Genomic DNA, 21,635 nt, shown 5'->3' with positions numbered 1-21,635 from the left:
TTTTTACGCAGTCACAAAACAAACACGAGTACAGAATTAGGTCACGCGGATCTCTTGCTTTAATCTAGGTCACGTTTTGAGTGTACATACCACTATAGCCTACATACTTCCTTCTTCTATATTGAACAAAATACATGCCATTTAATCGCTTTTAACATAACAAACCAGTGCCCGCATCAGCATGGCCGCTAAGAGCTCAGTCTTTAGGGTCGTCATCATCATTATTTTGGCCGATCAAGCAACATCAGGTGCGTCAGAACTGTCTGTTTGTTAATGTGTGTGTGTGTGTGTGTGTGTGTGTTTGTGTGTGTGTGTGTGTGTGTGTGTGTGAGTTTAAAAAACATAATATAGGAGGTTGTGAGGGGTAAGGGAGTGTATGAACAAATTGGGCAGAATTAGGTGTGTGTGTGGGGGGGGGGGGGGGGGGGGGGGGGAGGGGACACACACGTACATGTACCAGCACAGGTGACAATAACTTCACTGTAGTGTACGTGTGACATGGGGTGGCCTAAGTTATACATGTATTCGGGAATGCGTTTTTTTTTTTTTTTGCGGTATACCCTGAAGCCGCTTCCCTCACGCCGTTATACCAGTTATACTTGAGACATTATCAACCGCAGGTCGGGGAAAGGTAAGGTGTAACAATCACACATCTTTACCAATACCAGATCTGAGACAGCGCACTCGTCTTTGCTGAAAATTTTCCAGCATATTACCGTCGGCAACGTTAACGCTTCGGGCAGGTTGTTTCCTTATCTTGACGGCTTCACGTATGACGATTGGCGCACTTTCTTTTTTGGTTTCTGTCTTGGTATAGCTGGACTTTCCACGTAATCAACTCAGTACATCTGGAGGATATGCGTTTGGACGTAGAGCAATATCGGAACTTTCCCTGAGTCACCCGATAACGTTTTGATTATAACTGAAAGGAGCACTTTTATTTGATCTCTCGATCCGTATAAGGCTCTTCTCATACTTACCTAGGACCGTTATAAATATTTAAGTTATGTCTCACAGGCTTACAGGTGCATCAAGTGGCAAATCAAAATGACCATGTTAGTTCAAAAAACAAAATTAAATTAAATTAAATTAAATTATCGAAAGTGACATGACCAAGGTGTTTAAGGTGTTTAAGACTGCATTCCCACAGATTTTAGATCGTTCTATCCCCGTGGGGAGTCTCACTAGATTGCTGTCATTTTAGCCGGCTTAAATGTCTGTCCCGCCTACTAAAAGCTGTAAGGGGATAATTAACTTTCGTGGGCACTCGGCTGACAGCAATTTACCGTGAACCCCCAGGGAGTGAGGTCGATCTAGATGGACCGATCTAAATCTGTGGGAACCCAGTCTAAGGGTCCATTTAAATTAAGATAAAATCGACTCCTCCATACTGAGAGGCATTAGTAGCCGGAATAATTTTGTTGATGAGCAACACTTTTAGAAGATGAATTATGTTTTTTTTCTTCAGTCGAGCCACTCAGTGTCATTACAATGACCTTTCGAAGGCGAACATTAATTGTTCATTGTGCATGGCAAGTCAATGCAAGTGCATGAAGCAAGACATATCAATTTTTATTTACAATCTGTAAGCTGGGTTAATCAAGGGGGATAACTATGCATTACCTTTTCGTAATATCTGCAATCGTATCAGTGATTCATAGTCTATAAAGTCTACAAAGCTTTACTGGAACTTTATTGACCTACCCATAATGCGATTTTTTAATATATGATGGCTCTAATTTTGTTCATAGTTGACCGTCTGTAGCTTGGAAAAAAGAGGAGCAAATTATACAGTACATGTTGCATTGGTTTTTTGACTTCAGTTTGTAAAAGACCGCAGACACCTGCCTACGCCTCCACCACATCGGGACTTGACAAGTATGACCCTGGCCACACCATCAGCTATACCTGTGACTTACCACGTGTTCACGTGATGGGAAGCGCCCATTGCACATGTCTTGAAGACCAAACATGGGACTGCGAGAGGACTCCTTTAGTGTGTGGCTGTAAGTTTTCTCTCTCTCTCTCTCTCTCTCTCTCTCTCTCTCTCTCTCACACACACACACACACACACACACACACACGTTCTACGGAGACCAAGCGTACTGATGTACACGCATGCTCTATATACTCATGTCGATTGCTATCGGTTCCATACTTAAGTAAAACTGCTTCTATCGAACGTATACAAGATGTCAACACGAATTGGTTGGGGTTATTTTCAGTGGTAATCGTTGGTTGTTGAACCACATCACATATAAACTGCTCAACGAATGCTTGTTCACGGATCGTTCTATAAAATATGCATGAATTAAGGCTTTCTCCCCATTAACTTACAGACCCAAGTTATGTATTTCAAGTGTTTGAGAATTTGACGTTTGGAAGCGAGGTATTCCATCGGTGTTCCTCCGTCGCCTGCTGCCTGGGTTACTGTAATAATAACCCATCTTGTACGGCACTGGAGTACAGAAATCAACCGGGGTCTGCTCAGCATAAGTGCACCTATTACACCAACACTAGTATGTGTAGAAAAGCCAGGGAAGAAACAGGTGTTACTTTGTACTTACTCAAGGAATATTTTTGTGGAGGTATGGAATTACACCTAATTAATAAATAACGTCATGCCCATGGTTGCACTGAATGGATTTTTTTAGTTTCGTTTTTTGTCCTGAATTAATTTATCTGTTTGGTGAATAATACAATATTTTTCTTTGTTACTTTTGTGTGTATTATGAAATCTTTTTTTATCACCCTGGAAGAAAGAATTAGTGGTGGGCGGTGTCGGGACTGTACTTGTACTGATTGGAAGGGGCATTCTTGCGTTCAGTTTTATTAAAATTCGTTTATATATTTATCTATTTATTTAATAGTATTATTTTGTAGTGTTCTATAATTCAGATGCACACTTAGGGCGCATTCCCATAGATTTTAGATCGATCTATCCCCGTGGGGAGTCTCACTAGATTACTGTCAGATAATCCGGCTTAAATGTCCGTCCCGCCTACTACAAGCTGTAAGGGGGTAATTAACTTTCTTTCCCGCTCGGCTGATAGCTATTTAGCGTGAACCCCCAGGGAGTTAGGTCGATCTAGTTGGATCGATCTAATCTCTGGGAATGGGGTCTTATATAGCATTTCCTCATATTACTAAGCTTATTATGTTTACATGCCAGTCATGTCAGTCATGATTAAAATAGATGCCCAGGCTTTTGAACGATATAAGACTACTAAAATACTAAATCTACATTATTTCGATATGTGATAGATATCGATGCGTGTGTAGTTCTGTAGGTACATGTACATGTATTTATGTAAATTATTTAACTTATGTTAATTGGCTGTTTGATTAACTTATTTGTCATTATTCTATGTTCATTTTATTTGTTTAATTTATAGCAGGTATAGAGGGTTGCACGTACAAAGGCGCTTGCGTACATGGAGTTTGCAAGGACAAACCGTGGACTCCGGATGAGTGTCTGTGCTTTGATGGATACAAAGGAGGACGTTGCGACCAAAGTAATATCCTAGAGTCCGTTTCACATTTGTTTTTAATTTTAAGACAGAGACGCAGTCTAAGACGACCTATGTTTGGCTTCCTTCATGACATCATTTACAATAAAGTAAACGAATTGGTCTTGTTTTAGACCACTATGCTATTTGCCTCAGAGATCAGTCCTGAGTTAAAGTTGTTTAAACGCCTCCGTATAAAAGTTGAGACCAAAATTATACTTAATTATGTTCTTTTAATGTAAAATTGAACACATACCGCTCTGTTATTTTAAAGCTGTATATGAAATAAATACGCCTGCGTGATTTCAATGTTGATGCAATATGTTTTGATGTACAACTTTTCGTTCTTTCAGGGGTCATCTGCGAGCTGCATTATAAGAACAAAGGCGAAATGCAGCCACGGAAAGCTACGTATTTCTACCGCGATAAAGTGGACTTCACATGCGGCCAAGGCTTTGAGCTGGAAGGTTCAAATGGCCAGTCAAAAATCACCGTGGAATGCCAGGCAAACGGCGAGTTTCAGACAATACCAGACTGCGTGGCAAGAAAATGCCGTATGCCACAGCACTTGCATTTACAATATCGAGATGGACCAATCTTCAATGTAGACACCTTGGTTTTAGTGAAGTGCAGTAAAGGTTACAGGTCTACCAGTGAAAAAAATCAAGTTCTGTTGAAATGCTTATCAAATGGGTCCTTTGACAGAACTTTCTTAGATTGTCAACCAATACAGTGTCCAGCTCCAGACAACATTACAAACGCTACCCCAGATCATAAAGGGCCATATGACCTCAATGATTCGATCACATATACCTGCCGGCCCGGTTATACGTCACGCTCAGGACAAACGTCGTGGGTATTAAAGTGTGAGGAAAGCGGATTTATCGATACTAGTGACGTCATTTGTCTCCCAGGCGGATGTGACGTCAAGAACATTAAATCCAGCGTAATATCCGTAACTGCCGGCCCATTAAATGTTAATCTACGGTGCCCCCAGGGTAAGAGTTTCAAGAATGGTGACGTCACTCTTAATGTGACGTGTAACCCGAGCGGAACTTTGTCTGTCAACGTGACGTCACTGGAATGTTTGGGTAAATATCGAACCACTATATCATAAAGATGTTTTTCCGAATATTAACTGCAGAAAAAGCAAATAGAGGGGGTGGGGGCATGTGGGCTCATATTTATTATTATAATGTACGAACGCTAAATAAAACAGACGCATTTGTGATTTTGAAATGCAGTATAGATATTGTTTTGAAGTCTGTTGACAAATATGCCTATTTGTGTATTAATGTCGTCAAAGTACAATGTAGGTCTGTTCAACACGGGTAGGCTACATGTAGCAGTCAAGTCATTACATACATATATTAGTACTGCTTCAAGTGACTACTTTTCTCTAGTGCACAATAATAGTTTATTTTTCAGATTCGGGTGATCCTACAGTTGCAAAGGAAGGACTTTCTTTAGGTAAACACTGGTGTTACAGTACCATAAACTTATTTGAAGATTTAATCGGCATCCCCCAATTCGTAAATGACATCTGCCGAATTAAAAAAAAAGAGGAAATCAAATTAAAATAACATTTGTATTAATATAAACCGTCCGAGGATATGCTGTGGACAAAATATAGTAATTTAATTATGAAGTACCGGTACATAAAATGTTCATTGTTGTGGGAAACACAAGCCGGGTACCTTAATGGTTAGAGAAAAAAATAAGCTTCATGTATCCATGATATTCTTCTGTGCAATATTTTTTTAGTTACAGAAACAAGTAGATTAGCACCTTATTCTTTGTATTTATTTATTTATTTATTTATTTATTTTCCAGGCGCTGTGGCGGGTATAGGGGTGGGCGGTGTTCTGGTAATTGCACTGGTGATACTCCTTGCTGTGTGCTGTTTTTTGAGGTAGGCAGTGGCTGGTCAGATGCTACATTTATAAGCCAATTGATTCATAAATTTTATATGATGAACACTAAAAGGTGGACAGATGAGAGTCTAACTGCTTTTGATATTGCCAATGTTTCATCAGCACATGTAATTTGCCTGCTTGATTAAAAGATGTGTTATTTTACATGTTTGCTTGATCAGCTGTTAGTGCACCTTCGATTATTTCTTTTTTTTAATTTAGCTGGTTAATTTATTTCACATAATATATTTAGTCATTTCTTGGCACTTTATTTAATTCTGAATTAAATTTCACTGTCTTTGTTTATTTTATTTATTTATTTATTTTTAGAAAACAGTGTTTGTGCAATATTGGAAGTGAGTAACTCATTGCTAAGGCAATTTAAACAATTATATTTTGTTTTGATATCATTTAATATTTTAGAAATAAGACCAACGGCGAAAGGAAAACGCGAACGAATGACGCTCCACCTATGGATGATGCAGTGGAAATGGTCCCGATGGTGTCGCCTTCAGCTCAAGTTGATACAGAAGATGCTCGAGAAGTCCTGTACGCGAAACCTGCCAAAAAGCGAAAAGAGTCCCCTTCTTTGGAAGAACGTGAAAATCAAATGAAAACTAGCGTAAAAGGCGTTCCCGATCAAAACGAAAACGATGTCGGGTCTCCTACAGGGATTTTCTTGGTTGACAACGACCTCTATGAGAGTGATGCACGTGCTAGTATGCGCTCTGAACCTGTGGTCTTGGTTGAAAATGAGTTATACGGGGACGGATAGATGGAAATGCCGGTCGATGGAATCATCGTTGTGACTTGTTTACAGTGTTTTTATGGTGCTTTTTGACGCTGTCAATATTTTAAGTGATTCGATTTGACTTTATCTTTTTATATGAACATTTTTATAAGATACTTAAACAATTATAAATTACAAACGACGTATGAAAGCTGTGATATTTGTTCAATAGAAACAGATTTGACATGTTTACACATTTTTTCTACAAATTAAAATTTCAAGTAATGATTGTAACTAATTGATTAGTTACTGATTATCGATTGATGATAAGTTAAAAGGCACGTTAGAAAACGATAAAATACAATCACTTGATTACACATTATAGAACAGACTAAGCACAAGATTGTTTTTAATTTTTTTTGTACTGCTTGTTTGTCTTCCAAGTTACTCCTTGAGTAGTTGTTTTAGATATAAATGTCAGTAGACATTTTTATACGTTCCACAAAGTCAGTAAAATTTTTTTCTTACTACATCGTCCAGCTAGTCTGAGGTTGACACTTGATTCCGGTCATCTTTTTTTTGTTCGTATAACTTGTATACCCTCTACCAAGGTGGTAGATATTATATAGGCACATTTGGGAATGTGGAAAATGTGCCTATAATATATGCCACTCTGGTACAGGGTATAACTTGTACACGTCTAAGAGTGTATTATTGTCATTGTCTTTGTTATTTCGCTTTTTGTGTAGAACGTGCATTATTTTCACCAGCACACATGCTGCTGCAAAATTTACGAAATAAATTATACTTAATATATACTTACATGTGAAAATCAACTGTTTTAGGGTTATCCATATTTTATCATCATTTTCACAAGTCTACAAAGCGTTGATTTTTCCTGACACCACTCGGAATAAAAGGAATAAAAATTCAATACAGATATTTCTGTATAGAAATTTCACCCTACATTAAGTAAACGTTATATCCGTGATCAGTATCAGTAAACACTAGATTAAATGATGCAATAGGACACAAGTGAAGTTAAAAAAAGGGCTTAGATGTTTAATACAGTATAAGATAAATTTGACCTCCGACTTTCTTACGTCACGTCTGAATGACATCATTCCACTATTTGAGGCGAAGTTAATTTTTGGCATAATATTAAAAAAAAAATTAAATTAGTCCTTGCCAAATGGCAAAGTCGTCTCATCGTAAAATTATTTAGAAACTAAGAAATTTGCGTCACACATAGGAACTATCTTATAAAAATCAGTGTTACAGTACATTTCGTTCATTTTACATTTATGCTGGGGGGGGGGGGAGTTTAAAAGAAATGTTTCAATTCGATCGAAAAATACATAATACACAAGTACAATTTCAAAATTACCTGTTACATGTTAGGTATAGGGACAGAAAACTGCTTGGCTTCGTACATCTCGCTTCGTTTATTATTCAGCATTTTTTGGGCAGGAAAATGGAAAGATGGTGGTGCACGCGCTGATCACCTGTCCCCGGATGTACGTGTCATTAGGGGTGCAGGCGTCCGGTTTCGAAACGAGTCTTTTTTGAGGGGGGGGGGGCATAGAAAACAAAATGTTTCTCACTGGTCACTGGCTTATTGTCACTCTGTCATTATCTAATTTTCCCGAAGCTCCACGTACAGTAACTTAAAATTAGTTACACTGCACGAAACATAAACCTCCCCCCCCACACAGGGGCGGATTTAGGCCGTCTTCTGGGTCTTCCGGAAGACGGTCAGATTTCCAAGTTTACATTGATGGGTTTCTAATTTTTTCTGTCGGAAGACGGTCAAAAATGAAAGATGAATCAACAAAGATAATTTGGAGGACTGTCAGAAAATATCTTTGGGTCTTCTCAGTTAATTAAGGGACAGACGGCACCCCTATGCCCATAGCGCATTTCTTATATTGACAAGTTCATTTTATTGGGATAAGCTATTGCCCATCCACCCCTCTTTTCCTTCAGATAGGGTAGTACCTTTAGTAAGTTAGAAACATGTACGTGTATATATCGTGCTTATCTCTGCCGTACCGGTAGTCCTATTCCATTAGCGCACACTATAATAACCTCCCGGATATCAAACAATATATCCTGTAAGCCTTAGTCAACACTAGCTCACATTCAACAGTTTATTTTTGAACTTGTGTCGTTTAATTTATCTAGGTCAGGAGTATTTGTAGCTCACTTTCAGTGACTAATATCGGACCTTCTTACAATATCCGTCACACGTCTGAGATGAGAAAGAGGAAGAAGGACGCGGCATTAAGCCAAGGGTACAGCAATGTTATCAGAAGTTATCTCAAATTCTGTTTTTGCTGTGGCAGTATTGTTACCTATTCATCTTATAGTTACCACAGGTGAGTGTAAACATATCTTAAGTTTATAGAGCGTGAAGAGCTTCTTGTTACTAGTACGTACATGTAGGCCTATACCTGTGCGCGTGAGATCTACAGGTATGCGTTCTGTCTTTCCTGTGTCTTAAATTACCACAGTTAAGTCATTCGACCGCTTTTTGTCAGTCTCGCACCCCTTCAAAAACAATTAAGCACACACACACACACACACACACACACACGACAACAGACCTTGTGACAAGATATGATAAGATACAGTGTATACTTTTCTGACAGTCGTTTATATTTGGTCATTGGCTCTCATTTCACAATACTAAGCAGATTTTTATTTATGTCACATACAATAAACTTCTAAATCAACAGTTTGATATTTTCATATTACTTGTGACATTTTTAGCTCAGTGTGAACCCGAAGTAAGCATGGCTACGTGTTCCATCGTTAGTGCATGAGGAAGATATTGTTATGGCCGCATAAGCTGTATATTAAATGGCAGCCTTCCATTGTAAATGACAACCCCCACTGTGTCAACGCGGAGCCTGTATAACATGCGACCACCGCATAATACAGTCCACCCCCCCACCCCACCCCACCCCACCCCACCCACCCCCCCACCCCACCCCACCCCACCCCCGCCCACCTTCCTCGCCCCCTTTTTTCCATCTCGACATGTTTTATTTAGACGATGAATTGAAAACCATTTTAATTTCGAATTTGAATTGTTTGTCACAGCGTGAGGTGATGTTCAGCCTCCTCTCTCTCTCCTCCCATTTCCACGTTAATCGCAATTCAAACATCATGAAGGAAAACAACAGATCAATCGTCTCTATGACCTTCATATTGTAAAGGAATTATAAGTCTTGACTGTAGGGCTGGGTGTTTATTATTATTACATTTCTGGAGGGGGGGGGGTTAACTGCACTGCTTTTATCTAGAAGGTTAGGCCTACCACACCCCACAAATGATCACACGAACACTTACATACAATTATGCGTTCTATGCTGCTCGCCTGATTTTTTTAAAAAGATTTTTTCTCGATTTCAGTTGCACTTGACGTGAAGCAGATATATTATAATCACTCACTACAAGTAAGTGGCATAAGTTCACGGGGAGCCAAAGGTTGTAACACCCTGTCGTGCTGCAAGGAAATCTGTGACACTCGTGGCTCTGGATGCGCCGCCTTTCAGGTCTTCCGGCCAGGGACGGTTGACAAAGAGGGGAACTGTTTTACCTTTTCGGAATCACAAGCGTGTAAAGCGGGAGAACAGGCGGTCGATTCAACGTTGTACATTGTCAATACAACGTGCAAAAGTACGTGTTGATTTTTTCATTCCATTCGGTAATTAATTTGTTATTCGTTATCTAATTTCTCATATGAATCTCTAATTTCTTGCATTTTTATGTTCATGTGCTACACAACTAATATATACATTTAGCTCATTTCGATATATCTAGTGCACACTATGTTGCCAAGTTCATTTATGTGATTTCTTCCTATTAATTTGAATCCCCAAAAGTGACAAATATTCAAATATCATTTTGTCTAGATGTGGTTTGTGGGGGTGATATTGATAAGTGCAAATATGGCGTCTGCTCCAAGAGGGATTACGGTTTGAGGTCTCGCTGTTTGTGTAACACGGGGTTTACAGGAAGAAGCTGCAACGAAAGTGAGTGACAACTTTTATATGTAGTCAAGTGCTTTAGATTGATATGCCTATTATACGATCTCTCGATTCAGCTTGGAAAACATATTTTAATATTGACTTTTAAAAAAGTCACCCGGAAGTTTGTGTCAAACTGGAAGACAGTCACATGGTTTAAACTGCATACAGATGCCCAACAAAATGTCATTATATGGGGTTTCTACTATATTTTCTGTTCTGTACATTCATATTGTTTATGTCACTGCAAAAATGAAGCGATATTATTATCATTATTAAATAGAATACACTGTAGTAGCCTATTATTTGCATTTTCTATATTAAGCTGTGCAGTGCATACCTGATAAAGTCAACAACGCTACAATTACCCCTGCACGTCAAACTTACCACTACAAAGACATTGTGACTTACACCTGTGCTGTTGGATACGAACTAGAAGGACTCAGCGGCGCATCTAGCATCAACAAGAGCTGCCGCGCGAATGGAACATTTGGTCACATCCCGCCTTGTGTCGAGGCCATGTGTCGCGCGTCTGAGCTTATCGCCAGTCACCTTATTCCAGAAAAGATAGGACCGTACAGACGCGGGGAAGACGTGATAGTGCGATGCCAAGAGGGATTTTTTTTTGACACTGCCGTCAAAGAAACTGAGATACTCACCTGTTTAGCCAATGGAACATTTGCCAAGCCATTTCCGTTGTGTTTCCCAGGTGAATATAAATCAACAGTTTGGTTTTGTAGTGAATGTTTTCGTTTTCATTTTAGTTTACAAACATTTCAAGTTCATTATCATGTAAACCGTATCTTAAAATTGAAAAAAAAAAAAAAAAAATCAAAAACTTAGGGCAAATTTAGGCCTTTAGCGAAACGAGAAAAAAGTTTCAAAAGATCGACTAGTTTTCACATCAAAAACGGGAAGATAAGTGCAACATGTGCCCATGGCGTGTCAAATAGTGAACAGTTCCTCTCGTATATTTCCAGCTTGCCCAGACCTCTCACATGTAGAACATTCTATGCCTAGTTCCCCTGGACCCTACGCCTTCAACGAGACGGTGACCATACTGTGCAGCAAGGGTTACGCTTTGGGTGGGGGTGACACGTCCAAAACGCTGAGGTGTACCCAGAACGGAACATTTGACACGACACCGGGCACCTGTCACAAAATTCCAGGTGTGATATTTTTTTTTAATTGTGACACTGCTATTCCGTTTATACTTACAATAATTTCTGTCACATAACGTGGTTGCTTATTGCAGCTTGCTTTTTTTTTAATTTGAGAGTGAATTTTGTATTTTTCATATGATTCACTAGTTTTGAAAACCTCATGCTTAATGCCTTTCTGTTCGGTTCCAGATAAATCTCAAGTTTCAGCCGGTAAGTGGTCCGGTTCTTGCTTTTGCCCCAGGACCTTACTTTAAAATAGAACTTTAACCAGGAAGTTGGATTTAAATTGCAGATCAAAATTCAAAACAGTCCTTTGTATTCAGCTTGGTGATATCAGTATTGTTCTTAAACATTAGGTATAAACTCATTATCATAAAACAGAAATTATGCTACGATATATAAGACCCACGCTACGTACAGGTTGATTGGAGGGGCGATTTCTGCAAGAATATATGCTTTGTAAAGGTACATACATGCCATATATATGTAAAGAATTATGAACACTTTAAAGCACTGGGGTCCTGTAAATATAATTGAAAGTGCATTTAATGCTCAAAATGAGTATTTTACTTTTGACCCTATTATTCTGCATTTGTCATTGCTCTGTTAGGATTTTATTTATTTTCATAGGAATCATAGCTGGGATATGTCTTGGTGTGTTTGCGTGTGTCACAGCCCTATGCACTGGTATCATCATTATTGTTCGACGGAGGTGAGCATTTTTTTTGAGCATGAATAAAGATATAAATGAAGTATATTAACCTGAGTTAACTTCCCACAAGATGGCCATGTATCTCAACATAATTGTGTCTTTGTTTATAGTAATTTTTGTTCCTTGGTTTGTGTTAATTGTCATCATGGTGGCTATAATTAAATGCTTTTTTGTTGGTTCTGTTCGCATTTCATTTTTATGTGTTAATTTTGTTTTAGAAAACGAAATACTGTTTTGGAGGAAAAACGAATTGAACGAGATAGTTCTGGTGCCATCACCGAGGCAAGAGATGAGAAAGACGGTGACAATCAGGGGGCTAGGCTCTCAGATCTCTACGCTAAACCGATCAAATTTAAAGCCAATACTTATACTTCAAGTGCGGAAGAGGCTCCACAAAACACGACGCTTCTTACTCACAGCCCCAGCGAGACTCCCTCAAAGGAACCCGAATGCTCAACTGACGTTCTTCTGGTAACAAATTCACTCTATGACACCGGCACTGAAGACTCTGTAAACATGGTTGAAAATGATTTATATGGCTGACTGTTTTGTTTTTTGAGAGTTGTCATATAAAATGTTTGGTACGTGCAGAGCGTACCAGGAATATATATTAACGAAAAGTTTTACCAACACCGGAAGTTAAGTCTCATGGATAACATATAAAATAAACTATACAAAACCAACTATTTGCTCACAAACTGCAGTATGCATTTTTTAAAGTAAGGCATCCCTCGTTTTCATTTACTGGTACATGTACATAAAGTCATTGAAATATACTTTGGCTTAGAATGACACAAAATTATTTTGATTTGTATTTTGAGCAGTTCACCAATAATGTGTGGCGTGCGCTATAGTCAACATAGATATAGGATAAAGGTGTCGACTTGTGGTTCAGATTAATCAGTTGAACGTATATTTGTATCTTTGTTTTATACATCTGCAGCGCAAAAATTTCTATTATTACATAACGAACAGTTCCGATTTTGATTAAAATATAAAAACATGTATCACGATTCTTGATCACTGGCAGTTCCAGGATTTTGATTGGGGGTCAAAAATAAAAAAGATAAAAAAGATTTTAAAAAAAGATAAAAAAAGTCAAGGGCAAATTTACTATGAATTTTTGGGCTTTGTTTGTTACACTGAGGGAAGAGGGAAAGTGACAGGACGAGACAAGTGCCCGTAGTGTCACTGGTGAACATGGTTTTCCCCATTGTTGGCCATAATCTACGGCTTTTAGATCGATCTATCCCCGCGGGGAGTCTCACTAGATTACTGTCAGATAATCCGGCTTAAATGTCCGTCCCGCCTACTACAAGTTGTAAGGGGGTAATTAACTTTCGTGTCCGCTCGGCTGACAGCTATTTAGCGTGAAGCCCCAGGGAGTTAGGTCGATCTAAAGTAGATAGATCTAACTTCTGGAAATGGGGTCTACGTTTCTAATGTCAGTTCACACTCTCCAGTAGGCCCCTATATGTAAGTGTCTAAGTGTTTATTCCATTAAAAATTCCCATTGTTGAATAGATAATCCGGGCTGTGGTATGCCATGGGCGTCGAGATGATAACTGTCAAGTAAATCCTTGCAGAAGGATTACCACTTGTGACTGAGGTGCCGTCTTTGTTTGCATTTCTCAGTTTTCTTTTTTTAATTTTTTGTGGGAATTATTCATTTAGAATTCGTCCGAGGACTCGTCATCACTGTCCTTGGGTGGAGGTGCTACCTTCTTTGGCGGAGGCTCGTTCCATATGATCCTTACTCCAAGTTTTGATTTTATACGCAACCCTTTCTTCTCACAATAGGTGGCGACCTTGTCCTTGTCGTCAAGAGTGGCTATGTACTGATTTCGACAATCTCCACAGTGGAGCACAAGGCAGACCTTCAGACCGATCACGTAGATTTTGGCATTTGTAAAATCCAGTTTTGATTCGTTTTGTACGAATTTTTGCATGCCCTGTAGTACCCTCTTGTCCACGTCTGGGATGGTGAGCCAGAGTCTCTGGATGGGCCCCGTGAAGTGATGGGCTGTGATCTGGGTGTGGCAGTCTATGGTCTCCTCTACACTGCCTTGCTGGAATAGAGTTTGTATATTAATATATATACATATGAGTTTTAAATGAATAGAATTTATATTTATTTTTACCTTTTCAATAAATGAATAAATTAGTTAGTGAAGAAAGGAATAAGTGAATGAATGAATGAATACATTAATTAATAGACCAAATCGTTAAGACAATCCTTTCACATAAGTATATTAAAATGAAATTAATATAGCAGTAAGTTAATTAAGAAAACGTAACTGCATAGGTTGCTAAAAATAACACGCAACATTTGCCGCACACAGAAAGTGCACAGCGCACCCGGCATACATATTTCCATTGATCTTCATTTATAAAAACATCACCCTGTCTCCACCCACACTACACAGTATTTGATGCCAAAACTCAAATATCTCATTTTGAATGAAATATATTTCCTTTTCCCCTCTTTTACTCTTTCACTATTTTCTCCTTGTTGTCCCCTGCAGCTGTGCTAATATGCAGCCGTCTTGTAGTTGGATTTACCCCCCCCCCCTAAAAAAATTGGAAAATTATTAAGTAGCCAATTACCACACTTTTATCACTCCCACCATTAACAACAACAACAACATTCACAACAACTACAGCAACACCGCTCATTGCCACGTACTTACTCCGAGATTTTTCTTCCTTGCATGCGACACAATTTTGTCCATCGGGTTCACCTCTATGGCGACGGGCTGCTTTGGTTTTCTCTTTGACATGGTTTTGATTCTCTCAAAATACTTTTGATTATGAACTAGCTGTTTTGGGGAAATATTGCTGCTCTTTTGTTTGCTCTATTGTAAATTGAAATATTTTCAGTGCCATTTAATAGGTCAGTTTCATTTGAATGTCTGTTGATTTCCTCATTAATCAGAGATATCAGGACAGAATTACAATCCTTCTCAATCAGCGGCTCCTCGGGTGCAGTAGAACAAAATAGAGATTTAAATCGGTACTCGGAAATTTCTGCGCTGCCGGGACACCAACCTTTTTTTCTCGGTATATGGTTTAGATCAGCAAGTCTTTTATAGTCCTCAGTTTGATTCACATTCACTCTCCTTGGGTACACTGTAACTTCGCCTGTCGAAAGACCATTTTGACCGATCTGCCGCTACTCTTGCTTCTGGCACTACGACGATATTATATTAAGCGTCACGTAGTCATTACGGTGTCATCCTTATTTATACGTGAGCTGTGAACAGGCATTAAATAGTCCTTAATCCAAAGTGAGTGAATATCTTAATTAGCCATCCTGTTCTGGAAGTACTGCTGTCACTGTACTCAAGCATAGGGTATGGCGGCTTGTGTCGTTACTTGTAACTTACCAGAGTATGGTGTCTATTTATATTTCAAACAAACTTTCTGTAGTTACAAGTCTTTAATACCTCAGACCTATTGTTAAGATGTTGTTGTTTTGTTAAGACTAGCGCGCGTAGTTGTTGAAATAACAGTCTGCGTTGACTTTAGGTCAAGTTTGATGAAATGAACGCATTCATTAGATTTGTTTGAAATGCTTATTACATTTCTGCTCCATTACATGCGTTTTCCCGAAGAAATCTTATATTCTTCTCCTTTCTTTTTAGTTTATTTTTCACTGATAATACCATACGTGTCCAAAGTATGTTTTTGAAAGACAAGAAGAAGTATCTTGGATTATGAAAGATATAACTATCCAAAAATACATTGTATTGGTATAAAAACGTGATCTTATCTAACCAAAAATCTCGCTACTTCACTGTATTCCCTGAGTCAACCGAGTGACCCTACTTCTAAAGACAAACAAAACAGATTGAAAAGTTACATTGAACTTTATTATACCAAAATGACTCGTGCCATTCTTTAATCCGCTAGTAGGAGGTAGAGCCCTTTGTCCCTATTCAGGTACTTATGTATGGACTGACGCGCGCAACAACAAATCGTGTTGACGTTCTGTTTGAATATACAGCTTTCGTTAGGAATTAGTACAGTTGAAAGGGCGTCAGACACGAACCTCGAAGGCCCAAAGCCGGGAGGGGGGTGTCGTGGGGTTCGAACTAACCGCCCTTTTTGCCGGAAAAGGTCCGCTCTGGGTAACATTTGATACATATACACAAAGGTTTAATGTAAAAGGTCCATTTTTTCAGAAGACAAAAACTTTCGAAAATCTCAGCTACAGCCTGCTTAGGATTTTCTAGTGTAGGACGAAGAATAAACTTTTTTCAATATATATATATATATATATATATATATATATATCCAATCCCACAGATATACGATTATGCCTAATTTAATTTAATCTTTCATTAACATGTTTTTAATTATGGTTAAAAACTTTTTTTCGATGCAAAAATTATATACAAAATTATGCGCACTTTCATGCATTGAGTTTTGAATGCGCTTTACAGTACCTTCCAACAATCAGATGGTATAAAACCGATGTAACATGTTATATCACTGCAATATCATTGCTGTAATGTTGATATTATGTTTATAAACCTTCAAACATAATTAAAGGAATTGGTAGTGTAGGTCGCTGCTTAGTCTAAAATCTGATCTAGTTTCAACAGAAAGCGTGTTGAGCATTAATACCCTACTATGTACGCATTCAGCTTTTTTTTTAACAATGAAAGAAGCGAAATATGTATGTGTCAGGTCAAATCAGCGCATGCAAACATAATTTTTAAAATTGTTATTAATAAATAGGCTTTATGTACAACATTTGAGGCCGTCATAAGCCAAGATTACAGCTATTAGGCATAAATATGCAGTTAATTTATTGCGTTGCCTAATTCAGCCTCGATTTCGGCGAGGGGACCATCCAGGTATCCATTAAGAACGCGCAAATATTCATCACTTGTACTGCTATAGGGGTCACTGTTCACATAGATGCTACTGTCTCTAACGCAGCGCGACCCGGGTTCTTGACCTGCCGTTCGCTTCTTGACCTCGTTTCCGTTTTCCTCTGCGTCACTTCCGCTAGCCACATCGAGGCGGAAGGAGTCGTGGTTCAGGTAGATGTCGGATTGCCGGTTGGCTTGAGCGGCGGTGTCGGTCCATTTCCTGTCTCGGAATGAGTTGTGGTGATCCATATCGGCATACAGACTATCGCTCACTGTCTGGCGCTTATTACCGACTGAATACGTATCCGTTGTTGAGGCATCTGATCCTTGATATCCAGTCTGTGGTTGATCGAAAGAATACGTATCCACTGCAGAGGAATCAAATTCTTGATATTCAGCCTGTGGCGATTCTAAAGAATAGGTGTCCATAGCGGGTTGGCTGTGTTCAGCCTGTTGGAAGCCTACGGAATACGTGTCCACAGCAGATGTACGATTTTGTTGAAAGTGTTCGTGTGCTTGTTCTGGTAGGGTGCCCAAAGACGAAGGAGGCAAGCCGTCGATCTCGGGATAATGATTCGCATATTCTACATGTTCAGAGTCTGTCTGGTCAGTTAAGGTGTACACATCACAACTTTCCGAGGTTGTGGTCGCGTGGTATCCCGAATCACGCTGGGATTTAGGTCTGTCATGCCCGTGTGTAGGGTGAGAGCGATGAGCCGCGGGAACTGGGATGAGGGACTTCTCCAGAGGAGGCACGGCATAATAATCTTCGTCATCGGCGCCTTTTAAATCATCGTAATCCTCCTCCTCCTCCTCCTCGCGTTCCTCGGCGATGCAGTAGGTGATATGCTGAGTGCTGGTGTTACTTGAATGCTTGGCATTGGAGCTGTGGCCCGAGCTGTGGCCCGAGCTGTTTTTACTATAAGTGGCGCCAGAGGAGAAATTGGTATCTGTGCTTATTCTGAAGTCAGTTTCGGTGGACGAGTAACGGTAGTCTGCCAGACTGGTGTGTAAGTACACCCTGTCCTCGTCTCCCGTAAGTCCTTTCGTATAGGAGGCCGTGAGGAGAGTGCTTTTAGAGTTGGAGTTGGAGTTGGAGTGAACGGAAGTGAGGTCGGCGCAGCCGTCATTTTCAAGACCATTTCTGATCCCGAGACTTCCGCTTCCTCTGCCTTGGTACTGGCTCTTGAACAGGTCCTCGTTTTCAAGGTTGACGGGTATCTTTGATTTCCTAATAAAATATGTATGGATATAAAATCGTAATACATGTGGACAATTTCAAATTAATCTTCCTCATAACTAACCTTTGGTATATGCATTCATTCTTTAGCAATCACATACATAACGACCTTTCATTGGTACTTTGTGTAAAATATATTGATATTGTATTCAAAATGTTATAAATGTGCCTGCACAGCACTTGGCGTCATTTCACAGTATTTAAAACCCTCCACACGGTTTATTTTTTCCACTGCAAAATTTGAATTAGCAACCGATGAGTGAAGAGGAGAAGCAGTTGCTTCTATTATTCTCGTCATCATTAAATAATCAAACAAAAAAAAATTATATGAATCAAAGAGGAGAAAATTAAGATGATAGCTGGAGAAAAGTCCCGTTGTTGCTGTTATAAAATGAATAATTATAAATGAAAATGTAATATCAAAATAATCATATAAAATTCATGGAATGTTCATTAGACTGTACAACATAAAATATATGATTTACAAACAGGCTATATAATTGATGACAGTGGCGCACGCGCGATGGCGTCAAACATACACTGTGTACAGTACATGTACATCCATGTGAAGAACGTGATTTAGTATGTACACAGATTAAATCAATGCTGCTTTTACGTTTAAAGGTTTATCTTTGTACATGTACAGTGTAACTATATTTTTCGTGCACTTACTTGTAACTTAGTATTTTATGTACTCACTTGTGACTGTTTTCATGTACACACTTGTAACTTTATGTTTTCATGTACTCACTTGTAACTGTTTTCATGTACGCACTTGTAACTTTATGCTTTCATGTACTCACTTGTAACTGTTTTCATGTACGCACTTGTAACTTTATGTTTTCATGTACTCACTTGTAATTATACTGTTTTATGTACTCACCTGTAACTATATTTTTTCTTGTACTCACCTGTAACTAAATGTACTTAACAGTGTATTTCTTGTACTCACTTGCAACGGTGGGAAATGAAAATTGCGAGCATGATGATGACGGCCACTATAAACACCAGTGAACATCCAATTCCCACTTTCACAGCTGTAAAAAAGATAACGTGCAACTTAGTATTTTCATGAAAAAAGTCAGTTGTCACCAGGTCAAATAGATTTGCAACCGATAGAGGCTCTGTTATTATTTGTATTCATTAGTTTGGTTGACTCTTCCACTGACTGTTATTTTTGGTTGAATAATTTCAAATATTTTAGAACATAATCTGTTTTTATTTTGATTATTACAGGTTTTTTGGTCAAATACCAAATGATGGAGTTCATAAACGGTTATAAATTAATTAAATAGTTTATACGTTACCATTAATTAATTAATAATGGAAATGTAAAAGTTATTCGACGATAACGATAAATATGTAACAGCTACTATTCGTAAGCAAAGTATCGACTTTAAAAAGTATTAAATTTATTTTCCTAGATATTACTTATTCAAGCGAAATTCCGTGTTGGTTCTTAATCTCCTTGATATAATGCTTTTTGTAGATATATTTATCTATATACCCAATGGAACAAAATTGTCAAGTCGCATTTGTGATATAATAGGGCCTATACAATATGTTTTTGCTTTTCTGACTATTATCATTGCCTGGTGGGCCGAACTGGTTGTATTTCAAACCTATCCATGACTCATATTACATGTTATCATAATCTGTATATAGTGACGGTTTTCCTCCGATGGCACATAATCAAGGGAGGGTCCAGGAGGGTTACAGCGAGCAGGTGCCTCTCCTACCCTTTTCTACTTTTCTACCCCCTCCACACCCTCTTCTCTTTCCTCAGCAAACAGAATAACGAGCAAAACGAGACAATATAAAGCAGTGTGTTACCATACCTGTGCCTTGCACATCAAAATAAAGGTGTCCCCGTCCACTGTTTTAAATACTTTTGCAATCACCCCCCTCACACACACACACACACACACACACACACAGTCCCAGATCCGTCATTGACAGTATGTTTCCAATTATATGAAATTACAGGTGTATTATTTAAAGTGACTCGGTGTATATCATCACCAATCTGCTGTTATCTCATAAATTAACTGATACCAAATTGATGTAATCGTCTCCAAAGCTAACGGCAATTTAGACCAGGCCCAATTTCACAAAACAAATTGTCAGTTCTCTGGCTTAGTTGACTAGGATTTTCATGAGAGTACTGTTACACTGCCCCTGATAGGGTAAGATGTGACCATGTGACAGTGTAACCTTGGTGATAAAGTTCTTAGGCAGGGGGCCTGACTTAATTCTTTTTTTTTTTGTGAATCTGGGGCTAATTGGGTACTGAATTGAGAGACATGCATTATTTGTAAATGTTAACTCTGGGCTGATATTTACACGTCGCGTCGTTATGTTATATAATCTTATATATATATCTTGAGGAAAAAGATTTCACCGTATTTAAATAGACAGCATGGATAAAACCAGTGGAAGGTATATTTACACTAGAATCAATTGAAACCTGTATGTTATTGAACTAACGTGCAGAGGACATACTGGTATATATACGCATGGCGAAATAGGAAATAGTACATTATAGACATCCGATTACAATAACTTGTTTTTTACATTGATTTCATTGAATTGTGCTCGTTTTATCTGCCGCACCTTGCCAAGAGAATGACAAGAACGTTTAAATAACTTGAATAAAGTTTAAATATTCTATCACGGCAGTAATGCATTTGGTGCATGTGACAATACCTATTTTTAAACCAAGAAACCATTCCCGGAGGGCGACTAATGGGTCGGGGGGCGTGGTTGACGACGGCGTAATACTGTTAGGAGTGGTGTTGTCCGTCCCAGGAGGCGGCCAGTAGCCTTGAGTTGCCATGGCCTGGTTGCTGTGATACCTTAATTTTATACAACAATAAGATAACACAATGGAGTTTCTGTATGATATGTGCACGTAATTAGAAGCAAAAATCAGAAGTAGCATATGTTTGTTTTCTGTAGAACCTCAGCATAATTATTGTGTTTGCAATCTTGCCCTACTGATGAACAATTCTTTCTAAACAATTCATTTAAAAGTGAAAACACGTGTTTGTAAATCTTGCTTTTTCTTATATCATCTTCGACACTTATTTTGGTATTGGGCAAACTATAAACTATTCCTTCAACAATCAAAAACACGGCGATTCATTAGACTTGAACAGCTACATAAATACAAATAGACAAAAACAAATACCTTACCTCTTAACGTGATCGATTATCTGTTAAAAGCTTCCAACAGTACAAAACAAGACGGGCGTGTTTCGTCCATAATGATTACAGACCCAACGCTGACAACGACTGCTATCGCTTAACTGATTGCGCACCGTGTGTCTGAATTTGGACAAAGTGATACCACTACCTATCAGTGGCCGGTCTGATAAATCAGATACCTTAATTGTGTGATCATTAAGCTGTTCCCTGCGATCGTTCCGGGGTCTACTTCCATAGCTGATGAGTG

General features: G+C 38.7%; 4 protein-coding genes across 6 annotated transcripts; 2 read left to right on the top strand and 2 right to left on the bottom strand.

Annotated features, from left to right (window-relative positions):
• Positions 1 to 104: 104 nt before the first annotated feature.
• On the top strand, positions 105 to 7,066 carry LOC147760611 (sushi, von Willebrand factor type A, EGF and pentraxin domain-containing protein 1-like). The gene is made up of 8 exons (XM_087018478.1): positions 105 to 248; positions 1,824 to 2,006; positions 2,340 to 2,588; positions 3,396 to 3,515; positions 3,863 to 4,600; positions 4,938 to 4,979; positions 5,343 to 5,421; positions 5,846 to 7,066. Exons 1-8 carry the CDS (start codon positions 182 to 184, stop codon positions 6,195 to 6,197), a joined length of 1,830 nt encoding a protein of 609 aa, XP_086874604.1. The 5' UTR covers positions 105 to 181; the 3' UTR covers positions 6,198 to 7,066.
• Positions 7,067 to 8,286: 1,220 nt separating this feature from the next.
• LOC106153211 (complement component receptor 1-like protein) lies at positions 8,287 to 13,066 on the top strand. Of its 3 annotated transcripts, XM_013527055.2 has the most exons (8): positions 8,288 to 8,530; positions 9,570 to 9,836; positions 10,073 to 10,192; positions 10,512 to 10,895; positions 11,167 to 11,355; positions 11,539 to 11,559; positions 11,980 to 12,061; positions 12,280 to 13,066. In XM_013527055.2, the coding sequence occupies exons 1-8, from the start codon at positions 8,455 to 8,457 to the stop codon at positions 12,602 to 12,604; spliced, it is 1,464 nt and encodes a 487-aa protein (XP_013382509.2). In that variant the 5' UTR covers positions 8,288 to 8,454; the 3' UTR covers positions 12,605 to 13,066. The 3 variants fall into 3 exon arrangements, with proteins under 3 accessions (XP_086873327.1, XP_013382509.2, XP_086873328.1); XM_087017201.1 differs by lacking the exon at positions 11,539 to 11,559 and having other exon boundaries at positions 8,287 to 8,530; XM_087017202.1 differs by lacking the exon at positions 11,167 to 11,355.
• Positions 12,746 to 15,479, bottom strand: LOC106164069 (uncharacterized). The gene is made up of 2 exons (XM_013541861.2): positions 14,752 to 15,479; positions 12,746 to 14,130 (listed from the first exon to the last, which is right to left on the bottom strand). The coding sequence occupies exons 1-2, from the start codon at positions 14,839 to 14,841 to the stop codon at positions 13,732 to 13,734; spliced, it is 489 nt and encodes a 162-aa protein (XP_013397315.1). The 5' UTR covers positions 14,842 to 15,479; the 3' UTR covers positions 12,746 to 13,731.
• Positions 15,480 to 16,869: 1,390 nt separating this feature from the next.
• On the bottom strand, positions 16,870 to 21,522 carry LOC106153207 (uncharacterized). The gene is made up of 4 exons (XM_087017074.1): positions 21,377 to 21,522; positions 20,888 to 21,036; positions 19,134 to 19,218; positions 16,870 to 18,172 (listed from the first exon to the last, which is right to left on the bottom strand). Exons 2-4 carry the CDS (start codon positions 21,015 to 21,017, stop codon positions 16,870 to 16,872), a joined length of 1,518 nt encoding a protein of 505 aa, XP_086873200.1. The 5' UTR covers positions 21,018 to 21,036; positions 21,377 to 21,522.
• Positions 21,523 to 21,635: the final 113 nt, after the last annotated feature.

The sequence above is a fragment of the Lingula anatina genome, chromosome 7, assembly GCF_051362555.1.
Source record: "Lingula anatina isolate TDL-2025a chromosome 7, LinAna3.0, whole genome shotgun sequence".
NCBI lineage: Eukaryota > Metazoa > Brachiopoda > Lingulata > Lingulida > Lingulidae > Lingula > Lingula anatina.
The sequence above is the reverse complement of the archived record's forward strand: the minus strand, read 5'-3'. Positions and strand labels throughout refer to the sequence as shown.